Source organism: Bombyx mandarina, chromosome 19, assembly GCF_030267445.1.
Source record: "Bombyx mandarina strain Sakado chromosome 19, ASM3026744v2".
NCBI classification, from domain to species: domain Eukaryota; kingdom Metazoa; phylum Arthropoda; class Insecta; order Lepidoptera; family Bombycidae; genus Bombyx; species Bombyx mandarina.
The window spans coordinates 710,716-733,028 of NC_143225.1; the positions used below are offsets into that span (position 1 = coordinate 710,716).

At 39.4% G+C, this 22,313-nt stretch overlaps 1 protein-coding gene across 2 annotated transcripts; it reads left to right on the plus strand.

Annotated features, from left to right (window-relative positions):
• Positions 1-1,203: 1,203 nt before the first annotated feature.
• On the plus strand, positions 1,204-22,307 carry Bsg (immunoglobulin domain-containing protein Bsg). 2 transcript variants are annotated; one of them, XM_089735191.1, is made up of 6 exons: positions 1,204-1,439; positions 3,655-3,930; positions 17,039-17,174; positions 17,605-17,848; positions 19,168-19,529; positions 20,698-22,307. In XM_089735191.1, exons 1-6 carry the CDS (start codon positions 1,340-1,342, stop codon positions 20,708-20,710), a joined length of 1,131 nt encoding a protein of 376 aa, XP_089591317.1. In that variant the 5' UTR covers positions 1,204-1,339; the 3' UTR covers positions 20,711-22,307. The 2 variants fall into 2 exon arrangements, with proteins under 2 accessions (XP_089591317.1, XP_089591318.1); XM_089735192.1 differs by lacking the exon at positions 20,698-22,307 and having other exon boundaries at positions 19,168-19,533.
• Positions 22,308-22,313: the final 6 nt, after the last annotated feature.

Genomic DNA, 22,313 nt, shown 5'->3' on the forward strand with positions numbered 1-22,313 from the left:
GGGGCCGAACCTCCTACGTAGTCCCCGCGCCTAGAGGGCGCGCGCGTATGTGGGACTCAACGATCTGCAAGGTGTTGGGAGCAGACCGCGGGCCCAAGGAATTTTAGGGCCCACCCACTAAACGACTCCCCTGCACTCTTCGCCCAAGCGTCCGATCCCCTCCGAGGTCAGAAGAGTTACCACGGTCAACACTACAACCAGACAGCGTGGCTCACCCCAAGGACGCCCAGCTGACGGAGCCTTCGAGGCGAATCGAAGGCTCTAAAATGTCGGCCGTCTCGGTACGGCAGCCCGTCAGGCTGCCCAGACGGTGCCGGTGGTGTCCCGAAATACCCCGCTGGACCAGAACCAGCCTGCCGGGTCGGGACGCGATACACCGTCAACCGGTCGCTTTATTACTCCTTGGATTAAGTACCACCACCCTGTCTATTTCTGACGTGAAGCAGTAATTGCGTTTCGGTGTGAAGGGTGGGGCAGTATAACGATACTGTAAAAGCTGAGACTTAGAACTCATGTCTCAAGGCAGATGGCGGTATTTACGCCGTAGATGTCTATGGGTTTCGGTAACCACTTTACACCAGGTGGGCCGTGAGCAGGTTCATTCATTGAAGCAAAAAAAAAACATGGTGTTTATTTACGGAGACTTCACTGCACTTTTTAGAAGCCTGTGAAGCCACGTCTAGTGGCTTCGTTTCATTTTAACACATTTGTATTCTTTCACAGATACTAAGCAGTTAATAAACCACTGTTAGTACAAGTTTAGACTCTATGAAACACTAAAAAGTTAACAAAAAAAAATGTCTTAACTTCGCTGCTCGCATTCTCGTTATGTTACCCAAAAACTCTTAAAAACCGATAATGTGGTTAATTACAAATTTTGTGATGAAATGTCTTAGAATATTAATTTTTTGAAAAATCTACAGACGTATCCTAATATATGCATCTAATTTGTCTATCAGGGAACTCTAAAATTCTAAGCAACATGACGTCAAATGTAGGTTTCAAAGCTTCAAACCTATATTGTTTGGAAAAAATACATTAATTAAACACATACACAAATAAGCATTTTTATATTTTCTCAATGTATGTACTGCTCGTTTCTAGACAGTTGGTTTAGGGAAATTGAATCTGGTTCAAATTTTATAAGCACACGGGTGAAAATAAGGTAAAGTAATTGGTTTCCTGATCCTGGCAACCCTGATGCGCCATTTTCTTTTATCTTTGTCCATTCATTGGATTCCATTGTTACTTGACTTCTTTAATGTGTAAAGTGGTTTTAGAAAATAAGTAATTACTTTTATGCTCTAAAGTCGGGAGTAAAGACGGGCCTACACCTTAGATGAAAGTGAAAATAGTGAAAAACATAACTATGCGATCTCAATTGTGTTTGCCTTTATCTCTTCTATTTTTAGCCTGCGGAGTTCTTACGAGTGCCCAAAGTGAGTTAATAATTTTAATTTTCTTTATTTTTTTGTTTTTTGTAATTTATTCATCGATTTTTAATAAGATGGCATGGAAGTTTTAGCGTGCAAGGGCATGAGCGTCAATTTTGAACAGCGCATGATGTCATGATGTGCTTGAATGTTCAAATTAAGTGATCCTAATGTTTATAAAAGTTGTCATAAATTCAAAGGTCCATTCTATCTTACCGAGAAATCGTAGTGCCCGTTGGACAGGTATTGAAATTAAATTCAAATGACATACAAAACATACTAATACACATAAAATATCAAGGACGATCATATATATTTTCTATTAAAATTCTTTTCTAAATCGTTAGGCGATCGAAGTCTATAGCTTTGATTGGGTGTGAATCATTTAATTTGGAAATTAATAATCTATATTTTAATCTATACCTAGTATTAATAAAAGTTCTGAAATAATGTATACATCTCGTTGGAAGATAAGGGACAAAGTATTTGAATGTGTTTAAATCTATAGTGGATGTTCAATTAAGAGTACAAATAATTTAAATGTATAAATATTGACTGCACTGTGGTCAGTTGATAGATAGTTGATTTTTTTCTTTGTTTAATAAAGAGTTATCAAATATTTAAAGAGTATGAAAAAAGGTTTTTTTCTCATCAGTGTATCAATTCAATCTTTCAATTTACCTTCAGTTTCAAAAATATATAAGCAACCAGGAAAAATACAACAAAAATCCATTACAAAGCAATCAAACAAATAAACCCAAATAAAATAGAATTATACTACAAAGAGTGGATTAATTTTTATAAATAATAATAATAATATAACACTTTATTTAACACCATATCTACAGAGTAAGCATATAAAACAAATAATAGTCGGTGACATAAATTGGTGGCCTTATCGCTGAAAGTGATCTCTTCCAGGCAACCTTGCAGGGAGAGGAATAAATCTTTGTTTTATTTAAAAAAATGTCAAAGTATGGTTAGTAATAAAAGCCAACCACACTTGAGCTGATTTTATGTTAGTTGAGTTTTTCTTTCTATTTAATATAATTTAACTTGAGACAGTTATACTTTTTTGATAAATGTTTTGGTGTCTATGTAGAATTTTTTAATTACTACCATGATTTTAATTACTACTGAGTTTTGATTATAGCTACTGAAATGTCATAATGTAGATTCATTTAATTTATTTAATATATATTTTCTCTGATCTTGATCTATGTTATTGAAAATTTTTTTTAGAGTGGTCAGAACAAACTGTTTTTCAATTGTTTTTTGCTGATATGCTTTTACTTAAATTGTATAGTAGCTACTAAAAAGTTGTATGACAAACATAGGTAAAATATAAAGTACTGAACTGTTTTGCTATTGCCTAAATAAATCATGATATCAAGCATATTACAGTTAACCAGTAAAACAAATTAACTATAAAAACCTGTTCTAAATATTCTAAAAAATGTATATAGATTAACCAGTGTTAATTGCCTCTTAACTCTATAAATACAAATCAGATTATTGAAATAATATAATAGGAGTTTATTATTCATTTCATGTATTTGTAAACACTTTATAAAGTCTTCACCGCTGTTGCAGAATAATAGCTATCCTAAAATTCTGGCTTCCAAATTTTATAATATTGATTGACAGTTTTCTGAGATAAGGTTAACATGGTATCTTGTTGTCATTTAAAATAATGAAATAATACATTATTAACAAATTAGTATTTTATTTATTTATTACACTTCATGTAAAATTTACATTGGTGGACTTGATGTCTGAGGCATTCTCTACCAGTCAACCAAAGGTAGTGCAGAGTAAATAGTATGTTATAAATAAAATGATACTTCAATTATAAAATATTATTATGTTATTTCCTCATACATTTACCAAGTAGAATACATGCTTAATTACACAAGACTGATAATTATTGTGTAAATACTTAAATTGATATGTTTCTTTACAAGGATTTTCCATTTTATCACTGCGACTTAGGTTTCATTGTTTTCTTGTTAAACTTGTTATCACATTGAAGACAATATTTTCTTGTTCATACATCATAAGAAATTACTAACATACAGCACAGTAAAATAGTAGATTATGTAATAATAAGAGTTGTGCTTGAGATCTTATCCAAAATGGCAACAGATGCTTATGCTACTCAAAATAAATTAGATTAAGGGTTAGATAAGATAGGCGACCCTACAGTTGGTGGCATGCACAGACGCTGAGGAGATCCGAGTGGTGGTGAAAGAAGGCTCTCCACTCACGGTGGAATGCTCGCTGCGTGTCGAACACCGTGCCGAGTGGCGACTTGGTGGCAGGCCTGTACCCGCTGATATGAGAGTTTTGGGGGAAACTGCTTCCGGTGGCCGACTGACAGCAAAACTGCACGCGTCTTCAGCTCGACAGCACCACGCCGGAGTCTACACATGCAGCGAGCAACCCGTGCAGCGCGTACGGGTCTTGGTGGAGCCTGCGCCTCAGACGTCATCACCCGGTACCATCAGCATGTCACCCTGTCTCGCCGTTCCGTCTTCGCTCTATACGCCTAACTAAAACCGAAAGTTTCTGCCCGAAATTGACACTAGCGACTTCATCTACGTGTCTAGACAATATGCCAACAGCGCAATTTTGCACTATAATTGAGACCGTCAGCGTAAAAGTGGCCTAAGCTTACCGGAGTTAGTATGGAATTTGAATTTGAGTAGGCAAAAAAACTACCCGCAAAAATAATGTTTACAAAGCCATCTGTTATATATGGGTGAAACTAAGGCCGGTTTTGCATGAAAACTTATTATATTTTAAATAAATTCCAATATACATATAAGCTTGAATGTAAAAAATTGTGGGTTAGGCCACTTTTGCGCTGACGGCCTTAATTTTGCCTGAAACTGCACGATCTAAACATTAGGCAAATATGTAAGCTAAAATTGTGCTAGATAACAACCTTAGATATAAAAAGTGTTTAACAAAGACACGTGGATATGAAAAAACCTTTTCACAGCAGCAATAATTAGGTCGTTTTTTTTATTATCAATCTTTGATACAATTCCAATACGATGTTGATAATTTGCTTGTTCAGACATCGATAAATGATAATCGTGTCAGCGGAATGTTCTGTGTTTCACTGTTTTATCGAAATAATTTTCTTGTTACCAACACCAACTGCCAAATACTATTTATTGAGATTACAAAAGCTGCGATCATCTTCTGGCGAAATATAGAACGGAGAACAGCCTAAATTTACTTTCTTAAAAATGTTACTGGCATTAATCAGACCAGGATAAGACTTACCATTTCATACGCAGACTGGTGAGACGCATCAGAGCGTAGATATGTAGATAAATAAAGGTGCCCATGTTACGACAACATGTATCATGAAGTTTCAATTTATTGGAATATCGGCCTTAAAGCCTTAAAAGCGAAATATATTAGTTTACCAGCTTTAGGTCTAAAACTTGAACTACCTGAGCAAGTGCTGAATATTTGCATTTATCGTTTATCCGATGGTCCGTGTCTCACAATAGGAATTATTTTTATGAATGGGGAGGCCCATTCGAAAACTATGTAATGTGAGTTTACGACTAGTAAAAGTAGTAGGTAAGGAGACTAGACTCGGAAGTTACCTATTATTTGAAAATACACTGACATGTAGTGATCCTTAGTATGAGACTAGGACCTTTGCATGGCCATGGAACTACGATATTTGACTATACATTTTAGTTTTGCTATCTTGACCGACTGCTAAAAGTGAGGGAAGTTTTCGTTGTCTATAATTAAATGTAATCGACCTCTATTAAAAATAAGTAGTCGTCACAGACAACAATTAATTTCATTATTAATTTCTTGGTCAATCTACATTGCTCTAAACGTTTTATTTAGTTTTTAATACTTTAAAATAATGATTGTTCTGCATATTTGAATGAAGTATAGTTTTTCTCATTTCAAATATACCGCATTGCAGTGTATGACTTCACTTTTGTCCGTGATGTCATAGTTTCGTGTCTTATTTACAACGACTGTCGTTTATCTTGAAAGAGTTGCCAACACAGTTTATAAAAGTCGATATGTATAGTTTGTATTTTGCAGCACTTGTTTATTGTGACTTTGATAGAGTGATATTGATTAACTTATATTCTGTAATCCCACAATGTAACTATGGGTTCCTTTATAATTTGTTTTAAAATTAACAATGCCCTTGTTTTGAACTGTTTTTGTCGATTTTGGAACAAGTATTAAAAGCTCGTAATTAAACAGTGGTGTTAATCCGGAAGGGCCAGACTTGCCCATTTGCACCGCGAAGTAATCCCGCGATTTGGTTCGCGGGTAGTTCGATAAGTTAGATTCAAAAGTTTAGGAAAAAAATTACTTTCATGGAATTGCGATTAAATTTTAAACTTTCGACGCTTTAACGCAAAGCTAGTGATTGGCAGTTGTGTGTATGATTGTGTTTTGTTTTAATAAATGCACGTTTCAATTGGTTTATACATCTTTTATATATTTCTGAATGTTTTGTTAGAAACTCTATAATGTTTTTGAGACTAAAATTAGCATTATTGTATTCGGTGAGTACATGAGTACTGTTTGTGTCGCCATATGTTAATAGTTTCGAGTATAAACTAACTTAAAAGAGCGGCGACGGTGCGGTGAGCAAGATGAGAGGGCCATATTGATTTTCTCGTGAAAACACAAATAATGACCACCCCCCCAAACTTAGGGTATCCAATCGAAAATAACGAAATAATTATGTTCCATTGTGATTCAATTGTATTCGTTTTTTGGACTTTGTTAATTATTGCATACCCTAGGTTTTTGTGGTTTCAATATACAACGTTTAAACCGTATTGATTAGCGCTATATTGATGCTATATTAAGTAGCATAGCATTTAGTGTGATACATACTGTTTGTTTCGGTCTGTTCTGCTTAACGCCTTCATATTATTCGAAATCTGGAAGAATTAAAATGCTAGAATGTTAGCAATTAATCAATCACTAATGCCCTTTCAATCAGTGGGTAACGAATTCCGAATCCACCACATATTGTGTTTTTATTATTCAAATAAAATAACTCAAATTGTCCATTGTGGTGGCATTCTAGCAATGTATTATCATTATTTATGTCACAAACCTGCTATATTCTATATTGGTGCACATGATTAGCAGGAGTTAAGAGTTGAATTTGAACACTGCACAATGCATGACGATTACCGTTGAATGTAATTAATGTGAGAAAGAGACCGTAAATAAGCTTTACACTTTGAAGTGTGAGATAACTATTGCCACAATATATTTCACGGCATTTTTCAGCTATATTTACCGTATAAAGTAAACAAATTAAAAATACAGCTGTTGTAGCGATAAAATAATACAAATGTTTAATTTTGAGAATTAGCCATATTACAATTTGTAACTATTTATCTGATTGACACGAAGTCTAAGATCTAATTTCGTCCACGGTCCCAGTTATCGTTTGACCTAATACAAAATATGTTCAAGAGCAGAACAGATTGAAGTATGTACTATAGATTACGCTAATAGTATATCTGGTAGCAAGCATCGATGCCGTATTTGGGTAGTTGATCGATTTAATAAATAAAAGCATATAAGCTATCCCTGAATTGTAGTTTATGGAATTAATTATGCTTTCTTATTATTTGTTTACCTTAGTTTTCTAATGTAGTTTGTGTAGCGTGTGTTTAATGTAGTTTTAGTAATTTGTATAAATTTCTAGTCTAAACTTTAATTAGATGTAATAATCACCAGTTTGTTTTTTAATATTCGCCACTAGGCTTAATATAATTCTTCAATTACAGATACTCAAGCACATAAAAAAAGATATACCCTTTAAAAATAATACCCTAACCTTTTTGTGATGTCTAATTTTTGCGTGTGAAAGTAACAATCATAATAATGAGTAACATAAAAGACTGTATTCTATTCATCAATATTATTCCAGTGCCAACAATTGATGGATTGGAGTTACAAAATGATATTATTTATTCACGTATAAAGTTGATGAGGACAATATGAATTCTTCTGTGAGTTTGTGTCTGTGGTTACTTGTGTACGTGGTCATCTCATATGTATATATTTAAACGTATATAAGTATGTAATGTTGTGGACGGATAACCGTGCGTGATTATTTTTTTAATTAGTATCCGGTCATGTTTCGGTGCAATGGTTCGAATTTTAAAACAGGTAATAATTTTTCCAAGTGAAAATCTAAAACGTGTTTGCCAACTTTTTTCTTCTTCTTTTCTCCACCTTATCCCACTAGGGTCGGCACAGCTAATTTTTCTCTCCCATTCTCTTCTATCAGCCGTCGGCTCAACACTCACTCCTCTCTCTCACATGTCGTCATTCACACACTCCATCCATGTCTTCTTTGGTCGACCTCTTCCCCCTCTACCTTGCACTTCCAAATTTCATAGTAAAGAATCAATATTTTGCAAGAAAACAAAATTAGGAGTATTTATATTTTCGCGTGTCATAAAGGGCCTGACGAAGAAGCCTAACGTTTGAAAATTTACTGTTACAAAATCGAATATCATAAAATCATCTCCCATTTTTCTAAAAACTTGTATTTTATGATTTTTTTTTTATTGCTTAAATGGGTGGACCAGCTCACAGCCCACCTGGTGTTAAGTGGTTCCTGGAGCCCATAGACATCTACAACGTAAATGCGCCACACACCTTGAGATATAAGTTCTAAGGTCTCAAGTGTAGTTACAACGGTTGCCCCACCCTTCAAACCGAAACGCATTACTGCTTCACGGTGGAAATAGGCAGGGCGGTGGTACCTACCCGCGCGGACTCGCAAGAAGTGCTATCACCAGCAATACAATACAATATTTTATGAACAAACCTTTGTTTGAACTAGAGCAATAGAATTGACACTAATCAGTATAAAAAAAATTAAATATTTAGTAAGACGTCATTAAGATAACGTTATCAAAAATGCCGTGAGACCAGAAACGAGCTCCACGACCGTTAGTGTATTAATTACACGATTATTTTTACAATACGTCACGCTCTAATAGAGTATTTCCTTGTTTGTCGCACGCACACAGCTTTTGATGTTAAATAGTGTACAACGAATGATAAAAAATTTAATCCTTAAAATATGTAAGTTAATGTAATAATGTAATAATATGTATGTATAGAAATCAGTTGACAAGCAAAAGAGGAAATGGTAACTTTACTTGTCTTCGCCTATCTGTATATAGATATTTTATGGTAAAACAGAACGTCGGAATGCACTCCGTCCAGATATGCTAGACCTTGCAATGTGCCACAAAACGTGTCGGCCTCTTCTCATTAAAAAGAGATTTCCTCATAAAATAGACACGAATTCACGGACAAACCATATTTGGAACGAGAAAATATATCAAAACTGAGTTTTTTTTTCTACCTAACCTGATGGTCTAGAGAGACCATGTCAGCGTCGCCGGGCTAGTAGGTGAGCTCACGGGGCTCAAACCTGATGTTGGTGCTAACCACGAACCCTAGCAAGGGCCGTGCTTCGCAGAATCTACCATTGGATCGGAAACGCGACCCACTGAGAAGATCCGGCGAAAAACTCAGTAGGCTGTGTCTGTGGGTTAATTTACTCGCCGAGCCCTTCGTCGCAAGCGACGGGTTCGACGAGAACGATGACCGGTGCTTGGGGTACCTAAAAGCACTGTTAGTGGATCGAGAGGATCCAAGACGACGTGTTTTGGGCGACGTCGACTGTTTACCATTTGGTCTGCAGGATCGGCTATGTAGTTACAGGCGGCCACAATCAGAGGGTTCTTGTGTTGTGCCGCTTTTTCGAAATGGAAATGGAAACTGAGCTATCATGGAGCATATGAACATAAATTGAATACCCACTCTCATCTTGAGACCTGGGTTCCAAATCCCAAACGTATATTTGAACCTACCCGTCCGCGAAAAGCTGGAAATTCTTAGGCTATCAGAGGATAAGTAGGGAAATATCTGCGATTGGTGCTACGGACCGCCTGGCATGACCTCACCGCCTCATGCGAAATTGTTGTCCGTTATCGGCGATAACCACTCGCCATTGAATATGCCGGATTCACGTCTTAACATCAACGTGAATAAAATTAATTGGCATTCATATTGTCTATTCCAGTATTACAGTTAATACGCCAGCGAACTGTTAGACGACCCTCAGCGCAAGCGGCACACACATTAAATGCCGCATTGCGTAGAAACTTGTTAGTATAGTGATAATTATTTTTATTAATGAGATATATATATATATAATGAGATATAATTATTTTTATTAATGAGGGTTCTAGGATGTGTGATGCGTAATATATGGTTATATAACAAGAATAACCACTTAGCCTCTCCACTCCAATCTCCACTCCCACCTACTCGCGGTGAACCCTGTTACGTCGAGTAACCTATCGTTGAGATTGCGGTATCCAATCCCTTTGGAAACGTAGGTCGACAAGCAGACGGGAGGAAAGGGGGACTCCGGTCATTTATAGATACTTTACACCGGAGGTCAGTCGTTGGCAGCAGGGCGTACTGACTACCACAACCAACATCACTGCGGCGCAGAAGGCAAGCGGAAACCACTGCGCTAGTTTTCCCAAGTAATCCTATGAAAGTGGACCAAGTACAGAATGAGATTGTATGCGATCCGGCTACCACCCGGCGCCGTGTCGAGTCCAGGTCACACGGTGTGAAATATGTTACTGGCCACCCTGCTGCGGCTCACCGGGCACAGTGCGGACAGAATGTTACTGGTGACAGAACAGCGGATCATCGAGCACAACTTCGCAAGAAGATGAAAATTGGAACCTGGAATGTCCGAGGCATGCTCCAACCCGGAAAACGAGAGATCTTAGACAAAGAGCAAGCACACTACAACTTGAAAATATTGGGAATTACGGAAACACATATGAGAGGATCGGGCTTTTACACTACCCCAAAAGGCCATACTGTGTACTTCTCAGGCCCAGAAAATGAAAGTAAGCATGGTGTAGCGTTGTCTGTAGTGGCCGATATCAACAAATCGGTGCTAGGATATAACCCAGTAAGTGATCGCATACTGACAGTGAGGATCAACACAAAACCGTGTCGTCTTAATGTGGTTGTAGTGTATGCGCCCACCTCAACGTCATCCGATGCCGACATTGATGAGTTCTATAACCAACTGGACGACACTTTAAGAAATCTGGCTAGAAGAGACATCACTTTGGTAATGGGTGATCTTAATGCTAAGGTTGGTGATACGTCCAGAGAACATCACCTTAAAGATATAGTCGGCACATACGGGCTTGGCATCAGGAACAACAGAGGTGAAAGATGGCTGCATTTCTGTGCTGAAAACTCCCTAACAATAATGAACACATGTTTCAAAAACCACCCGAGGCGACTTTATACGTGGATAATGCCAGGCGATCGAGCGCGCAATCAAATCGATTATATTGCTATCGATAAGAGATGGAGATCGTGCATTAGCAGTGCCAAGACCTATCCTGGCGCTGACTGTGGAAGTGACCACAAACTCCTGGTAGCAGACATTAGTCTCAAACTAAAGAGGTGTAAACGAACATCTCTTTCAACGCAGAGGAGGCTCGACCGCGGTGAACTGGCAATTTTCAGGGAACGTTTCGACATCAAATCGGCCAACACTATTATGGACCATAATGACATTGACGAAAACTGGAACAGATTAAAGGCCCTAATCCTATCGTCGCGTAATGACTCCCAGAAGAAATCGGCAGATGCTCCGAGGAAAGAGTGGATAACAGAGGAGACGTGGAAGGCTATCAGAGAGCGAAAGGAACTACTCATAGGCAATGTCGAATCTACTATTACAGATTACCGCGAAGCCTCGGCAAGAGTTCAACTGCTCTGCCGTAGGGACTATAATGATTACCTTAACTCAATCTGTCAGGATATTGAAGATCATGCGCAGAAGTTTCAAACCCGAGACATATTTTTGAAAATCAAAAATATCACGAGAGAGTTTAAGGCAAAAACATGGGCTATAGAGACTGAGGAGGGCAAGCTATTGAGTGAGATAGATGAGGTAACGGAGAGGTGGCGATCGTATTGCGAAAAATTGTATGCCGTTCCTGCAGGACAGGATGGAGAATCCCGAATGCTAGAAATAAACTACCGGGAACCGGAGATTATAGAATCCGAAATCAGAGGTGCCCTGCATAAACTTAAAACGAATAAGGCAGCTGGTAGAGACGATATTTTCGCTGAGGAATTAAAACATTTAGGAGATCGAGGAATTAAGCTGCTGCTTGATCTGTGTAACCAGGTATGGAGGACAGGCAAATGGGTCAAAGACTGGAAAGAATCTCTGCTTATTCCACTACACAAGAAAGGATCAACGCGAACATGTAGTAATTACCGAACAGTAGCATTAATATCGCACGCTAGTAAAGTAATGCTTTATGTAATTAACGGAAGACTACAGTCCTATATTCAGTGGCAGATCCCTAGTGAACAGGCGGGTTTTGTGAAGGGTCGAGGAACACGAGAACAAATTGTAAATGTAAGGCAAATAATTGAGAAAAGTCGGGAGTTTAACAAGCCAATACTCTTGTGTTTCATAGATTACACAAAAGCTTTTGATTGTGTTCGGTGGGACTGTTTGTGGAGAATTCTGCGGGAAATGGGCGTACCTCAACATCTAGTATCATTGATCGCTAGCCTTTACCGGGATGGTGTGTCTATGGTTAGAGTGAATGACGTCATCTCGGGACCTTTTAAGCCGGAAAAAGGTGTGCGACAGGGGTGCATACTTTCTCCTATTCTTTTCAATGTGTATGGAGAATATGTAATGAGAAAAGCCTTAGAGGAGTGGGAGGGGGGCATCTCAGTCGGTGGCATAAAAATTAGCAATCTGAGATATGCGGACGATACCACGCTTTTCGCGTCATCTGAGAAGGAGCTTGCTGACCTATTCCGTAGAGTGGAGTATGAGAGTAGTTTGGTGGGGCTCTCCGTTAATAAGTCCAAAACAAAGGTCATGATAGTGGACAGAACCAGTCAACTCTCAAGAACTGGAGAGCTATCAGATCTAGAATTCGTCAGCGAGTTCATATACCTCGGGTCCTTACTGACCGACCGCGGAGGCAGTGAGGGAGAGATAAGGAGGAGGACGCAGATGGCCAAAACAGCGATGACCAAGCTCAAACGAATATGGCAAAATCGCAAAGTCTCTAACGTCACGAAAATGAGACTCGTCCGAACCTTAGTTTTCTCAATCTTTCTCTACGGGGCAGAGTCCTGGACAATTAAGGCATCCGAGCGCAAGAAAATAAATGCATTTGAAATGTGGTGCTGGAGACGAATGCTCCGAATTCCGTGGACGGCCAAGAGGACAAATAAATCTATCCTGGATCAGCTTCGCATCCGAGTCAGGCTCTCAACAATCTGTTACCAGAGGATCCTCAGCTACTTCGGTCATATTGCCCGCCGACAGTCAGATAACTTGGACAAAGTGATTGTGACGGGCAAAGTAGAAGGAAAGAGACCCCGCGGCCGATTACCTAGCCGTTGGTGTGATCAAGTAACCGCTCTAACTGGGTTGCCAGTCGCAACCGCCATTCGAGCAGCTGAGGACCGGACGAGATGGAAACAGCTCACGAGACAGGCAACGGTCAAGTTTCAGGGACACGACCTTCAGCAATGAAGAAAGCGACGAAGAAGAAGAGCGTCTTGATAAAAATGTACTTTTAAATTCGCGTATCGTCATATAAATAGTAATACGGATTATGCAATATGATGTTCTTCGGTTTTTGAAGAATTATAGACATAATTTAAATGTACTTTTACGGTTTAAATTCGCGTTTTCAATTCACGCGTCAGTCGTCCGTGACCACGAAAACTGTAAAGAATTGGAAACGTCGGAATTAATATAATGACAAACAAAAACGAGACTTTTAAACCGTTGAAGTAGAAAGTTGGATTGGCAAGTCGAGTCGGTAGCGCTGTTCTGCATATTGATTTAATTCGATGGTTTTCTACCAGTTTCTCGCCGGATCTTTTCAGTGGGTCGCGATTCCGATCCGGTGGTACATTCAGCGAAGCACTACTCTTGCTAGGGCTAGTGCTAGCAAATTCTCTCAGGTTGAGCCCGTGAGCTCACCGACCCATTCGCGAGAAGCTGAAATGGCCCCTTTAGGCTACCAGCAAATAGCTAGAGAAAAATTGGTTTTCCAAAAGTGCAACATCTTTCCAGTGTTATTGTACAATGCCTATATTAGCAGTTTTCTTGTTCAGTTTTCCAGTGTATTGTACACAATCGTTTGCGGTAACCGTACTCGTCGATCGCGACAAAGAGTTCGCCGTGCAACCTAACCCATGAATCAGCTCGCTGAGTTTCTCGCCGGATCTTCTCAGCGGGTCGCGATTCCGATCCGGTAGTAGATTCATTCGCGAAGCAGCTGCTCTTGAGCTGTTAGGTCTCCTTCGGAGGCGCTCGGGTAGCTGTTAGCAAATCCCACCCCTCCTGGCTGAGCCTTTGCTCGCCCACCTGTCCTGGTGAAACTGGAAAGGCCTCCGGGCCACCAGTAATCATTCAATCATAAAAAAAAACCAATCGTTTTATCGTGACGTTACTCGCCAACAGTCTAAATTATGTTGGCTAAGTTTGTATCGGCGAAAAATTCTACTCAGTCGCCAATGTTCGCATTGCAATATACATTACGATCTAAGACATAGTTAACACGTTGACTGCGAGACTATGTGAGACATTTTTAGCCAGTGCGTATGAGGTCTTTCCGAGGCAAGATTGGACTTGTTTACCGTATGAGACCTGATAGGCCTCAAAAATGTTTTCCGAATACACCCATACTTATAGAAATGTGGACTTGTCGCCTTACGAACCAAGCGTAAAGTTTTGACTGCGGCATCAGGAAATAGTTGCGTGTGGGGCTTTTAAGCTGCATAACGCAGTCAACGTGTTTAAACACACAATTAGAAAAGAAAACTCAAATGGTACTTATAGTTGTTATAAACATAATATAGTCGATTTATCGCCGACAAGAATTGAAGATAAAAGTAGAGCGCCGCATAGTACTTTATACGGGGTCATTAATGCAGTGTGTCCTCATTAATTGCGAGCCACATTGTATAATATTACATTACTGGGATGTAATTACATACGACCTCTTGTTAGTCTGTTAGTCGGGTCAGCGCACAGGACGTTGTTATGCCAGGATTATCTATTCGACAATGAAAATTGTCGTTGGTATACTAAAATATTTCTGAAAGTAAAACGGCCGTCTGGTGTAGTGGTAAGTGACATGGTCACTACATAAGGGGGTCGCGGGTTCGAATCCCGCCAAGGGAAGATATTTGTATGGTAAATATAAATGTCTTTTCCAGGGTTATGGATGTATATTAAATATATGTATGTGTAAAATAAAATTCTTACATTTATTTCCGTTATCTGGTACCTGTAATACAAGTACTTTATGACCTTATCACGGGACCAGTTAAAGTGGCGTGATTTTTAGTAAATATTTATATATTATTTATTTATTTTCTGAGGTCAAACCTAGAATTGACATCGCGCTTGATTCCGAAATCAGGGATTCATCGTAACTGAACCTGTTAGAAACGTATCGACATTCTTAAAGACATTAATATTGTGACGTGTAAATGCATAGTGTTCAAAGTCAATACTCTCCACTACCGTGCGTAATGAAAACAAAATGGCGACATTGTCGATATCGCCGCTAATGCGAGGTCATTAATCCAGTAAATATTGTTTCAAAACAAAGGATTTTTTTCATTTATTTTGGTTTTTCTTAATTTTACACAAAAGTACAATGACAAAATTTATGCCATTTAATAGATTTCTCCCATCAACCACATACAGAACGAATATTATATGGTTTGCGTGCGAAAAGTGCTCAATAGAACAATTATTAATAAAAAAATAATTTTAACCGATAGCTTGCAGTGGGTAGTTCACAATATCATTCGAGACTTCGTCCTTATTTCTTAAAGTAAGTGGCGGCATTTATGTAGTGATGTCCACAGATGCTGATCATCTTACAATAGGCGGGGAGTCAGTTCATTCAACGATACAATATTTTTACGACGACCTTTCAGTCGTGCATAATATGGATTTGCGATTCCATTTCATTATACTACACTATTTCATCGTGGAAATTAAAGGACTACAAACATAGAACAGCTTAGAAGTTAGTATTTTTAACTTTAGATTTAAAGTCTTTAAATCATACTCTGTGGGTATCACCAGAAACATACTTTATTGAACATGTAGGGGAATGATACCCCGCCCCGCTTAGCTTACCATGTACTGTTATAGTAATGAGCAACATACCTACGTTAGTCATTGACCGCTCCGACGAGGTTTCCGGAGGAAAACCTACAACGGACAATCAACTAACACACACACTTCTCCTCCTCTCCCAAAAACCTCTCAAAGATACCTCGAACCTCATGAAGGCACGACCCAAAATATTTCGCACTATAAGTGTAGCAAAATAGGAACAATTTTGCATTGGCACTCATGTCAAGGATTATCACATAATTGTTATTTATAACAGAATAATTTTGCGGCACATTTATTAAAATTTACCTTCTATTTTGATAGTAACCACTAGAGTGCGGAAGGTTTTTGTATAATAATAAATTTACCTATTATAATTGTTTAGTATCATCGAAATATATATTGCAGACCTCTTACATAGGTAGTAAAGACATTTGTGTACTGTAATTTATGGCATAATTATGCTATTTGTTTAAATAAGATGCAAAAATTCAAAATGGTTTTCAACAATTTTTCCGATATCCATAAAAATATATTTTTGATTATCTTTCGCACACAAAGAGATCAGACAAATGATTTGTTTTAAAATGTTGTATGTTTTAATATATAAAATGTATATATTTTTTAAATGTAAGTTTATTATCGTAGACGTTGAACAAAGCTTCGTTACCATGTAATGTAAAATTATGCTTTATGCTTCTATTCAACACATTGAATTAATTTTTCAACCATTGATTCATTTTTTTGATATAGCGTTTATTAATTATCTTAAATTTTCATTATTCCGCATATAACGACAGCTATTGTAGCTAATGAGACAGACTAACGCCTTTACTGATAAATATTAATCTTCAACATAATTAAAAACTTGCGTTACATTCAGAGATCAAAAACATTTTTATTGCTTAATCACACACATTCGTTCCATTTCGGGACAATTCCCGTAATTAAGTAATTCCGCACAATAAAAAAAACCTGTATGTATCGAAATTACGACGACAATAAAGAGATAATTTTGTAGAATTCATGTAAAATTGATAAGGTATGCTTAAATGAGTGATAAATAACATAGAGGCTTCAGAATGAGTTATTTATTTAAGGAAATTTAGATTTTCGGTTTGCAGTGTTGGTCTAACGGATGACGAGGTTGGCATTGCTAACTCACATATTCTGATCAATAGTCCGACAGCATTACCTTGTACGGTCTGGTCTTGTCTTTGAAAGAATCTTAAGAATGCTTTACGGCTGTAGTAATAATACAGCTCTAGAACACAGATTCCGAATGTAATATTTGTTTAATAGCAGTTGATTTGTTTTGCAGACTCGTCAACTATTGCTCCGGTCACCGAGCCCACCCAAGAACTGGTCAATTATGAGGCCTTGAAGTACATCGTTGGACGCCCGTTCAATTTGAATTGCACTCTCGCCGTGCCACTGGATTCGTTTGAGATCGTATGGTAAGTTGTATGCACTCACTCGAAGTTCTTGTTGCACTCATTTACATCGCGTTAAAAAGGGGGGAATGGTGTAGGGACATACACACATTCTTAATAACGTACGTGATGTGTTACCTGGCTACGTAATGCAAGGTGTCATCTTCACCATTCCACGCTTATGGGAAAAGGATATTGGGACGACAGTCCAGTTGTAACGGTCCATCCATGCGGACTCACAAAAGGTCCTACCACCAGTAATTATAGTCCAGTCCAGTCCAGTACATGTCCAGTCGTTGTAGGCCGTATGTCTTGTCAAAGGGGTTGCATGCCATGACAACGTTTGAGATTATTTTTTTTAATTGATTTGAAAATATTTCGCAAAAATAGTATTAAAAGTAAATTGTATTAATTTAATTATTTAAACATTAACAATACGATGATGGTTCAACAGGAAGAAGAACAGCGTGCCTCTCGGCGAGGTGGCCGGCCTCAAGGAGCGGTACGAGCTCCAGAACAAGGGGCTCACCTTCCAGATCAAGGGCCGCAGTAACGAGGACGACTACGGCAACTACACGTGCGGCCTCAAGAACCAAACGGGACATATCAAAGCCTGGATGGTCACGGGAAACGTGCACGCCAAGATGACCAAGGACGCCAACGTGGTCGAGGGACAGAACATTAAGATCACTTGCAAGGTTGCCTCAGCGTTTTGATACTTCTATAATTCTTTGAACGGTCAGGCTGTGGGTCGATCCTAGACCTTTGACATTTTGTTTTCGCAAACAATGTCTTTAAAAAAGTTAAAGTCATTTGTAAATCGTTGTCGTTAATAGGATCGAGTAGCATGCCTTACATATCCTACACCCCAGCAGAGGGTAATAGGAAAAAAAAGAAGAAGTAGTCCTCACCCGGGGCACCAAAAAAATTTACTAGTGGTAGAACCTCTTGTGAGTCCGCGCGGGTAGGTACCACCACCCCGCCTATTTCTGCCGTGAAGCAGTAATGTGTTTGGGCTTGAAGGGTGGGGCAGCCGTTGTAACTATACTTGAGACCTTAGAACTTTTATCTCAAGGTGTGTGGCGCATTTACGTTGTAAATGTCTATGGGTTCCAATAACCACTTAACACCATGTGAGCTGTCAGCTCGTCCACCCATCTAAGCAATAATAAAAAAAAACCTTGAACCGCTCTGTCCGTCAGGTTGTGGGTCGACCCTAGAACCGGCTGACATTTTGTTCGGCATTTCATGAACAATGTCTTTTAATAAGTTAAAAGTCATTGTCGTTAATGGGATCGAGTAATCATGCCTTACATACCCTACACCCCAGCAGAGGGTAATAGGAAAGAAAGAAGTAGTCATGCCTTCGGCTTAAATTTAGGGTAGGTACTAGGTGCAATTATATGAAGGAACTCTGACTTGGACCCCACGTGCAAGGAGGTGCTGATACTAGTGGGTGACCCAGACCCCAAAATAGTCTTAGCTTTCGGTATCCAATAGGGAATGTTCGTTTGATAATTTTGATGTGAATGTAGAGGTAAGAGTATATTATTGCTATGGAGAGGCTTTATAACATGTTCTTCTTTAAAAGAGGCCTGTGGAGAGTATTAAGCGGTAGTCAGCGGCTTGGCTCTGCCCCTGGCATTGCTGAAGTCCGTGGGTGACGGTAACCACTCACCATCAGGGTTTTTATTATTGCTTAGATGAGTAGACGAGCTCACAGCCCACCTGGTAATAAGTGGTTACTGGAACCCATAGACATTTACAACGTAAATGCGCCACCCACCTTGAGATATAAGTTCTAAGGTCTCAAGCATAGTTACAACGGCTGTCCCACCCTTCAAACCGAAACGCATTACTGCTTCACGGCAGAAATAGGCGGGGTGTAGGTACCTACCCGCGCGGACTCACAAGAGGTCCTACCACCAATAGTGGGCTGTATGCTCGTATGCCTACAAGGGCACAAAAAAAAGGCTATGCAGAAGCAGTATATCACAGTCTAAGCAATTGTTTCCAGCTGATCGGCAAGCCGTACTCTGAGGTGACGTGGAAGTACAAGAAGGACGAGTTGGACAACGGCACGGACGTGAGCGCGGTGCTGGGCAGTCGCGTGCAGCTGGAGAAGAACGAGCAGGGGCTGGACAACACCGTGCTGGTGCTGCACAACGCGGAGCGCGCCGACGCCGGCCTGTACCAGTGCAGCCCGGCCGGGGGCACGCCCGCCGACGTCACGCTCAGGGTCAAGGGCGTGTACGACGCGCTGTGGCCCTTCCTCGGCATCTGCGCGGAGGTCGTGGTGCTCTGCGCCGTCATACTCTTCTACGAGAAGAGGAGGACCAAGCCCGAGCTCGACGACTCCGACACCGACAACCACGACCAGTGAGTCCTACTGTGCCAATCCAACCCGGTAACCGTACTCGTGGAACTCTGCAAAGAGTTCGACGTACAACCTAAACATCAGCCCGTTGAATTCCTCGCCGGATCTTCTCAGCGGATCACAATTCCGATCCGATAGTAGATTCATTCCCGAAGCAACTGCTCTTGAGTTGTTAGGTGGCTTCCGGAGGCGCTAGGGCAGCTGTTAGTAAATCCCACCCCTCCTGACTAAGTCTTTGCTCGCCCACCTGTCCTGGTGTAACTGGATAGGTTTTTGGGCCACCAGTTAGCCTTCAATCTTAAAGAATATGTTCGTATATCATACTATCAACAGATACAACAACACATTTTTTTTATTTTTTATTGCTTTGATGGGTGGACGAGCTCACAGCCCACCTGGTGTTAAGTGGTTACTGGAGCCCATAGACATCTACAACGTAAATGCGCCACCCACCTTGAGATATAAGTTCTAAGGTCTCAAGTATAGCTACAGCGGCTGCCCCGCCCTTCAAACCGAAACATATTACTGCTTCACAGCAGAAATAGGCAGGGTGGTGGTACCTACTCGCGCGGACGCAGATGTCGAAGACCAGAAAAGATCGGGGCGGCCGCGTGCTGTTAGAACTCCAAAGGCTGTTAATACTGTTAAAGCCAGAATTCGTCGAAACCCCCATTAGGAAACAAAAAATCATAATCCTAAAAAAAAAATTAGATCGAAGCTTGTCACATGTCACAAGCCGCATTCAAAAATAAATGTAGTTTAGCAGAATAGTTCCATCAGTATGTGCCGCCGCCGAGCTAATCACTTGTTTTTTTTTATGGTTGAAATATTACTGGTGTCCTGGAGGCCTTTCCAGTTTCACCATGGCGAGCAAAGGCTCAGCCAGGAGGGGTGGGATTAGCTAACAGCTGCCGGAGCGCCTCCGAAGGAGACCTAACAATTCAAGAGCAGCTGCTTCGCGAATGAATCTACTACCGGATCGGAATCGCGACCCGCTGAGAAGATCCGGCGAGAAACTCAGCTGATGCATGGGTTAGGTTGCATGACCTCCTTGTCGAGTTCGACGAGTACGGTTACCGCAGTCCCTAAGCCTGCTCCTAGTGCTAGAGCTGAAGGCGTCTAATGCAAAGGTTATTTGATCTGATGGATCGCTTGTTGTGTGCGTTACAGGAAGAAGTCGTAGGCGCCCGCGCGCTCCGTGCGACGCCGCTGCCCCCACGCTGTGTTCGTACACAAAACTACAATCATATTCTATATTCGCCTTTTAATTCTATTATTTCACAATAAAAAAACGCTGTATGTATTTTTTGAATACGCTCTGTAGTATAGTCTAAAATGAAATGTATTAAAAATTATGTAGAAGATTAATCTTTAGTAACATTTACTACTACCCTATGGTACTTATCTATAACACCGTTATCTATGTAAATTATATATTGTCACTGCTATTGACCGCCCTCTGTAAATGACTAATAACGTTACCTATGTTCAGGTACAGCGTTGGTTACGATAACACCACTTATTATTAGAGGATAACTTTTTCATTCGCACGTAGGCAGAGAATGAGATGTATTTTATTCTTCACGTGAAATCGAAAATTCTTCAGTTTGCTTCTGGATACTATATACTTTTCTCCTATATAACTAAACGCCTTATATCTATAAAAATTCGAGTAAAAAATTAACAGCTGAAAGCTTAACGAAAATAAATATGTAAAAAAAACTAATATTATTATTATATTGTATAATAGTACATAATATTATATGAAAAATTATCGTGTATTGTAATAAAAATCTAAGTGAATGATCGCTTTGGTGCGTTGACAGTTCGAGTCTAAATCATTTGAGGTGCCTTTGCTCGATAATTTGTTATAATAGCGGCTTATTCACCGTAAAATTAAATAAAACCACTACACTGGGCTGGTTGGTTTGAAGTCCGCCTTATTGAGCAGTAAGTCAACTCCGGCTCAAAGGCCGAGTAACTGATGGCCGTAAAGAAACTTAAAAATTTATTCTTTTGCGTTCTGCACGTGTACTTAAGTCGAAATGCTTACGTAAAAAAAGCTGTCTGCGTCGAAGTGAATCAGCTCAGTCAGATTTAATTATTTCATAAACTATTAATCCTTTTTGTATACCAAAAATAAAGATATTGCCATGTCTACTGCCGACACCCAATATATTAACCATTGACGTTAACAAAACCCTATTTATACATACAACCTTTATATTTATTTTTGGTAATCAAAACGTCTTGTTTTTTTTTTAAATAATATTTTGTTATTTTTTTTTCTAACCAAGTCATGTAAATACATTTTTACAATATGAGTCTACTAGTTAAGGAGGCTCATTGACGATTGTTGCTATGTGAAAACAGAAAGAATTTTATTGAAATTTTGTTTTAATGTATAAGTACAATATATTAATGTATAAATCTGCGTTTAATTTCCACGTTGAATGCTACTCTCACATTCAATTGTATGTCGTAAGTATTTGATATAGAGAACGTAATGAAATATATTATGTACAAATCGTACTAATTAGCTGTCCGAACAAGGGGATTGCTGTTGAACTACCGACCCAACGCCATCTGTCGGACGGCCACGGTACTGTGCCGGGAACCCCCTAACCATTGAGTAATAACTGATGTTGCCGCTTCGATAACTTCCACGCGTTTGTTCGACAGCCATTGTTCACTGAGAACTGCAGTCACGTAGAGGTTGTTTGTTTGTAAATCGGAATAATTACTAACAGTATAAACCGAATAATAAAGTTTTTGTTGAATTTTGC

Bases quoted from the DNA above. Each gene is read 5' to 3' on its own strand.
- Bsg (XM_089735191.1), top strand. From the start codon at position 1,340: ATGAAAGTGAAAATAGTGAAAAACATAACTATGCGATCTCAATTGTGT. The intron at 17,175-17,604 runs GTAAGTTGTATG...ATGGTTCAACAG, and splicing joins GATTCGTTTGAGATCGTATG to GAAGAAGAACAGCGTGCCTC. The intron at 17,849-19,167 runs GTTGCCTCAGCG...AATTGTTTCCAG, and splicing joins ACATTAAGATCACTTGCAAG to CTGATCGGCAAGCCGTACTC.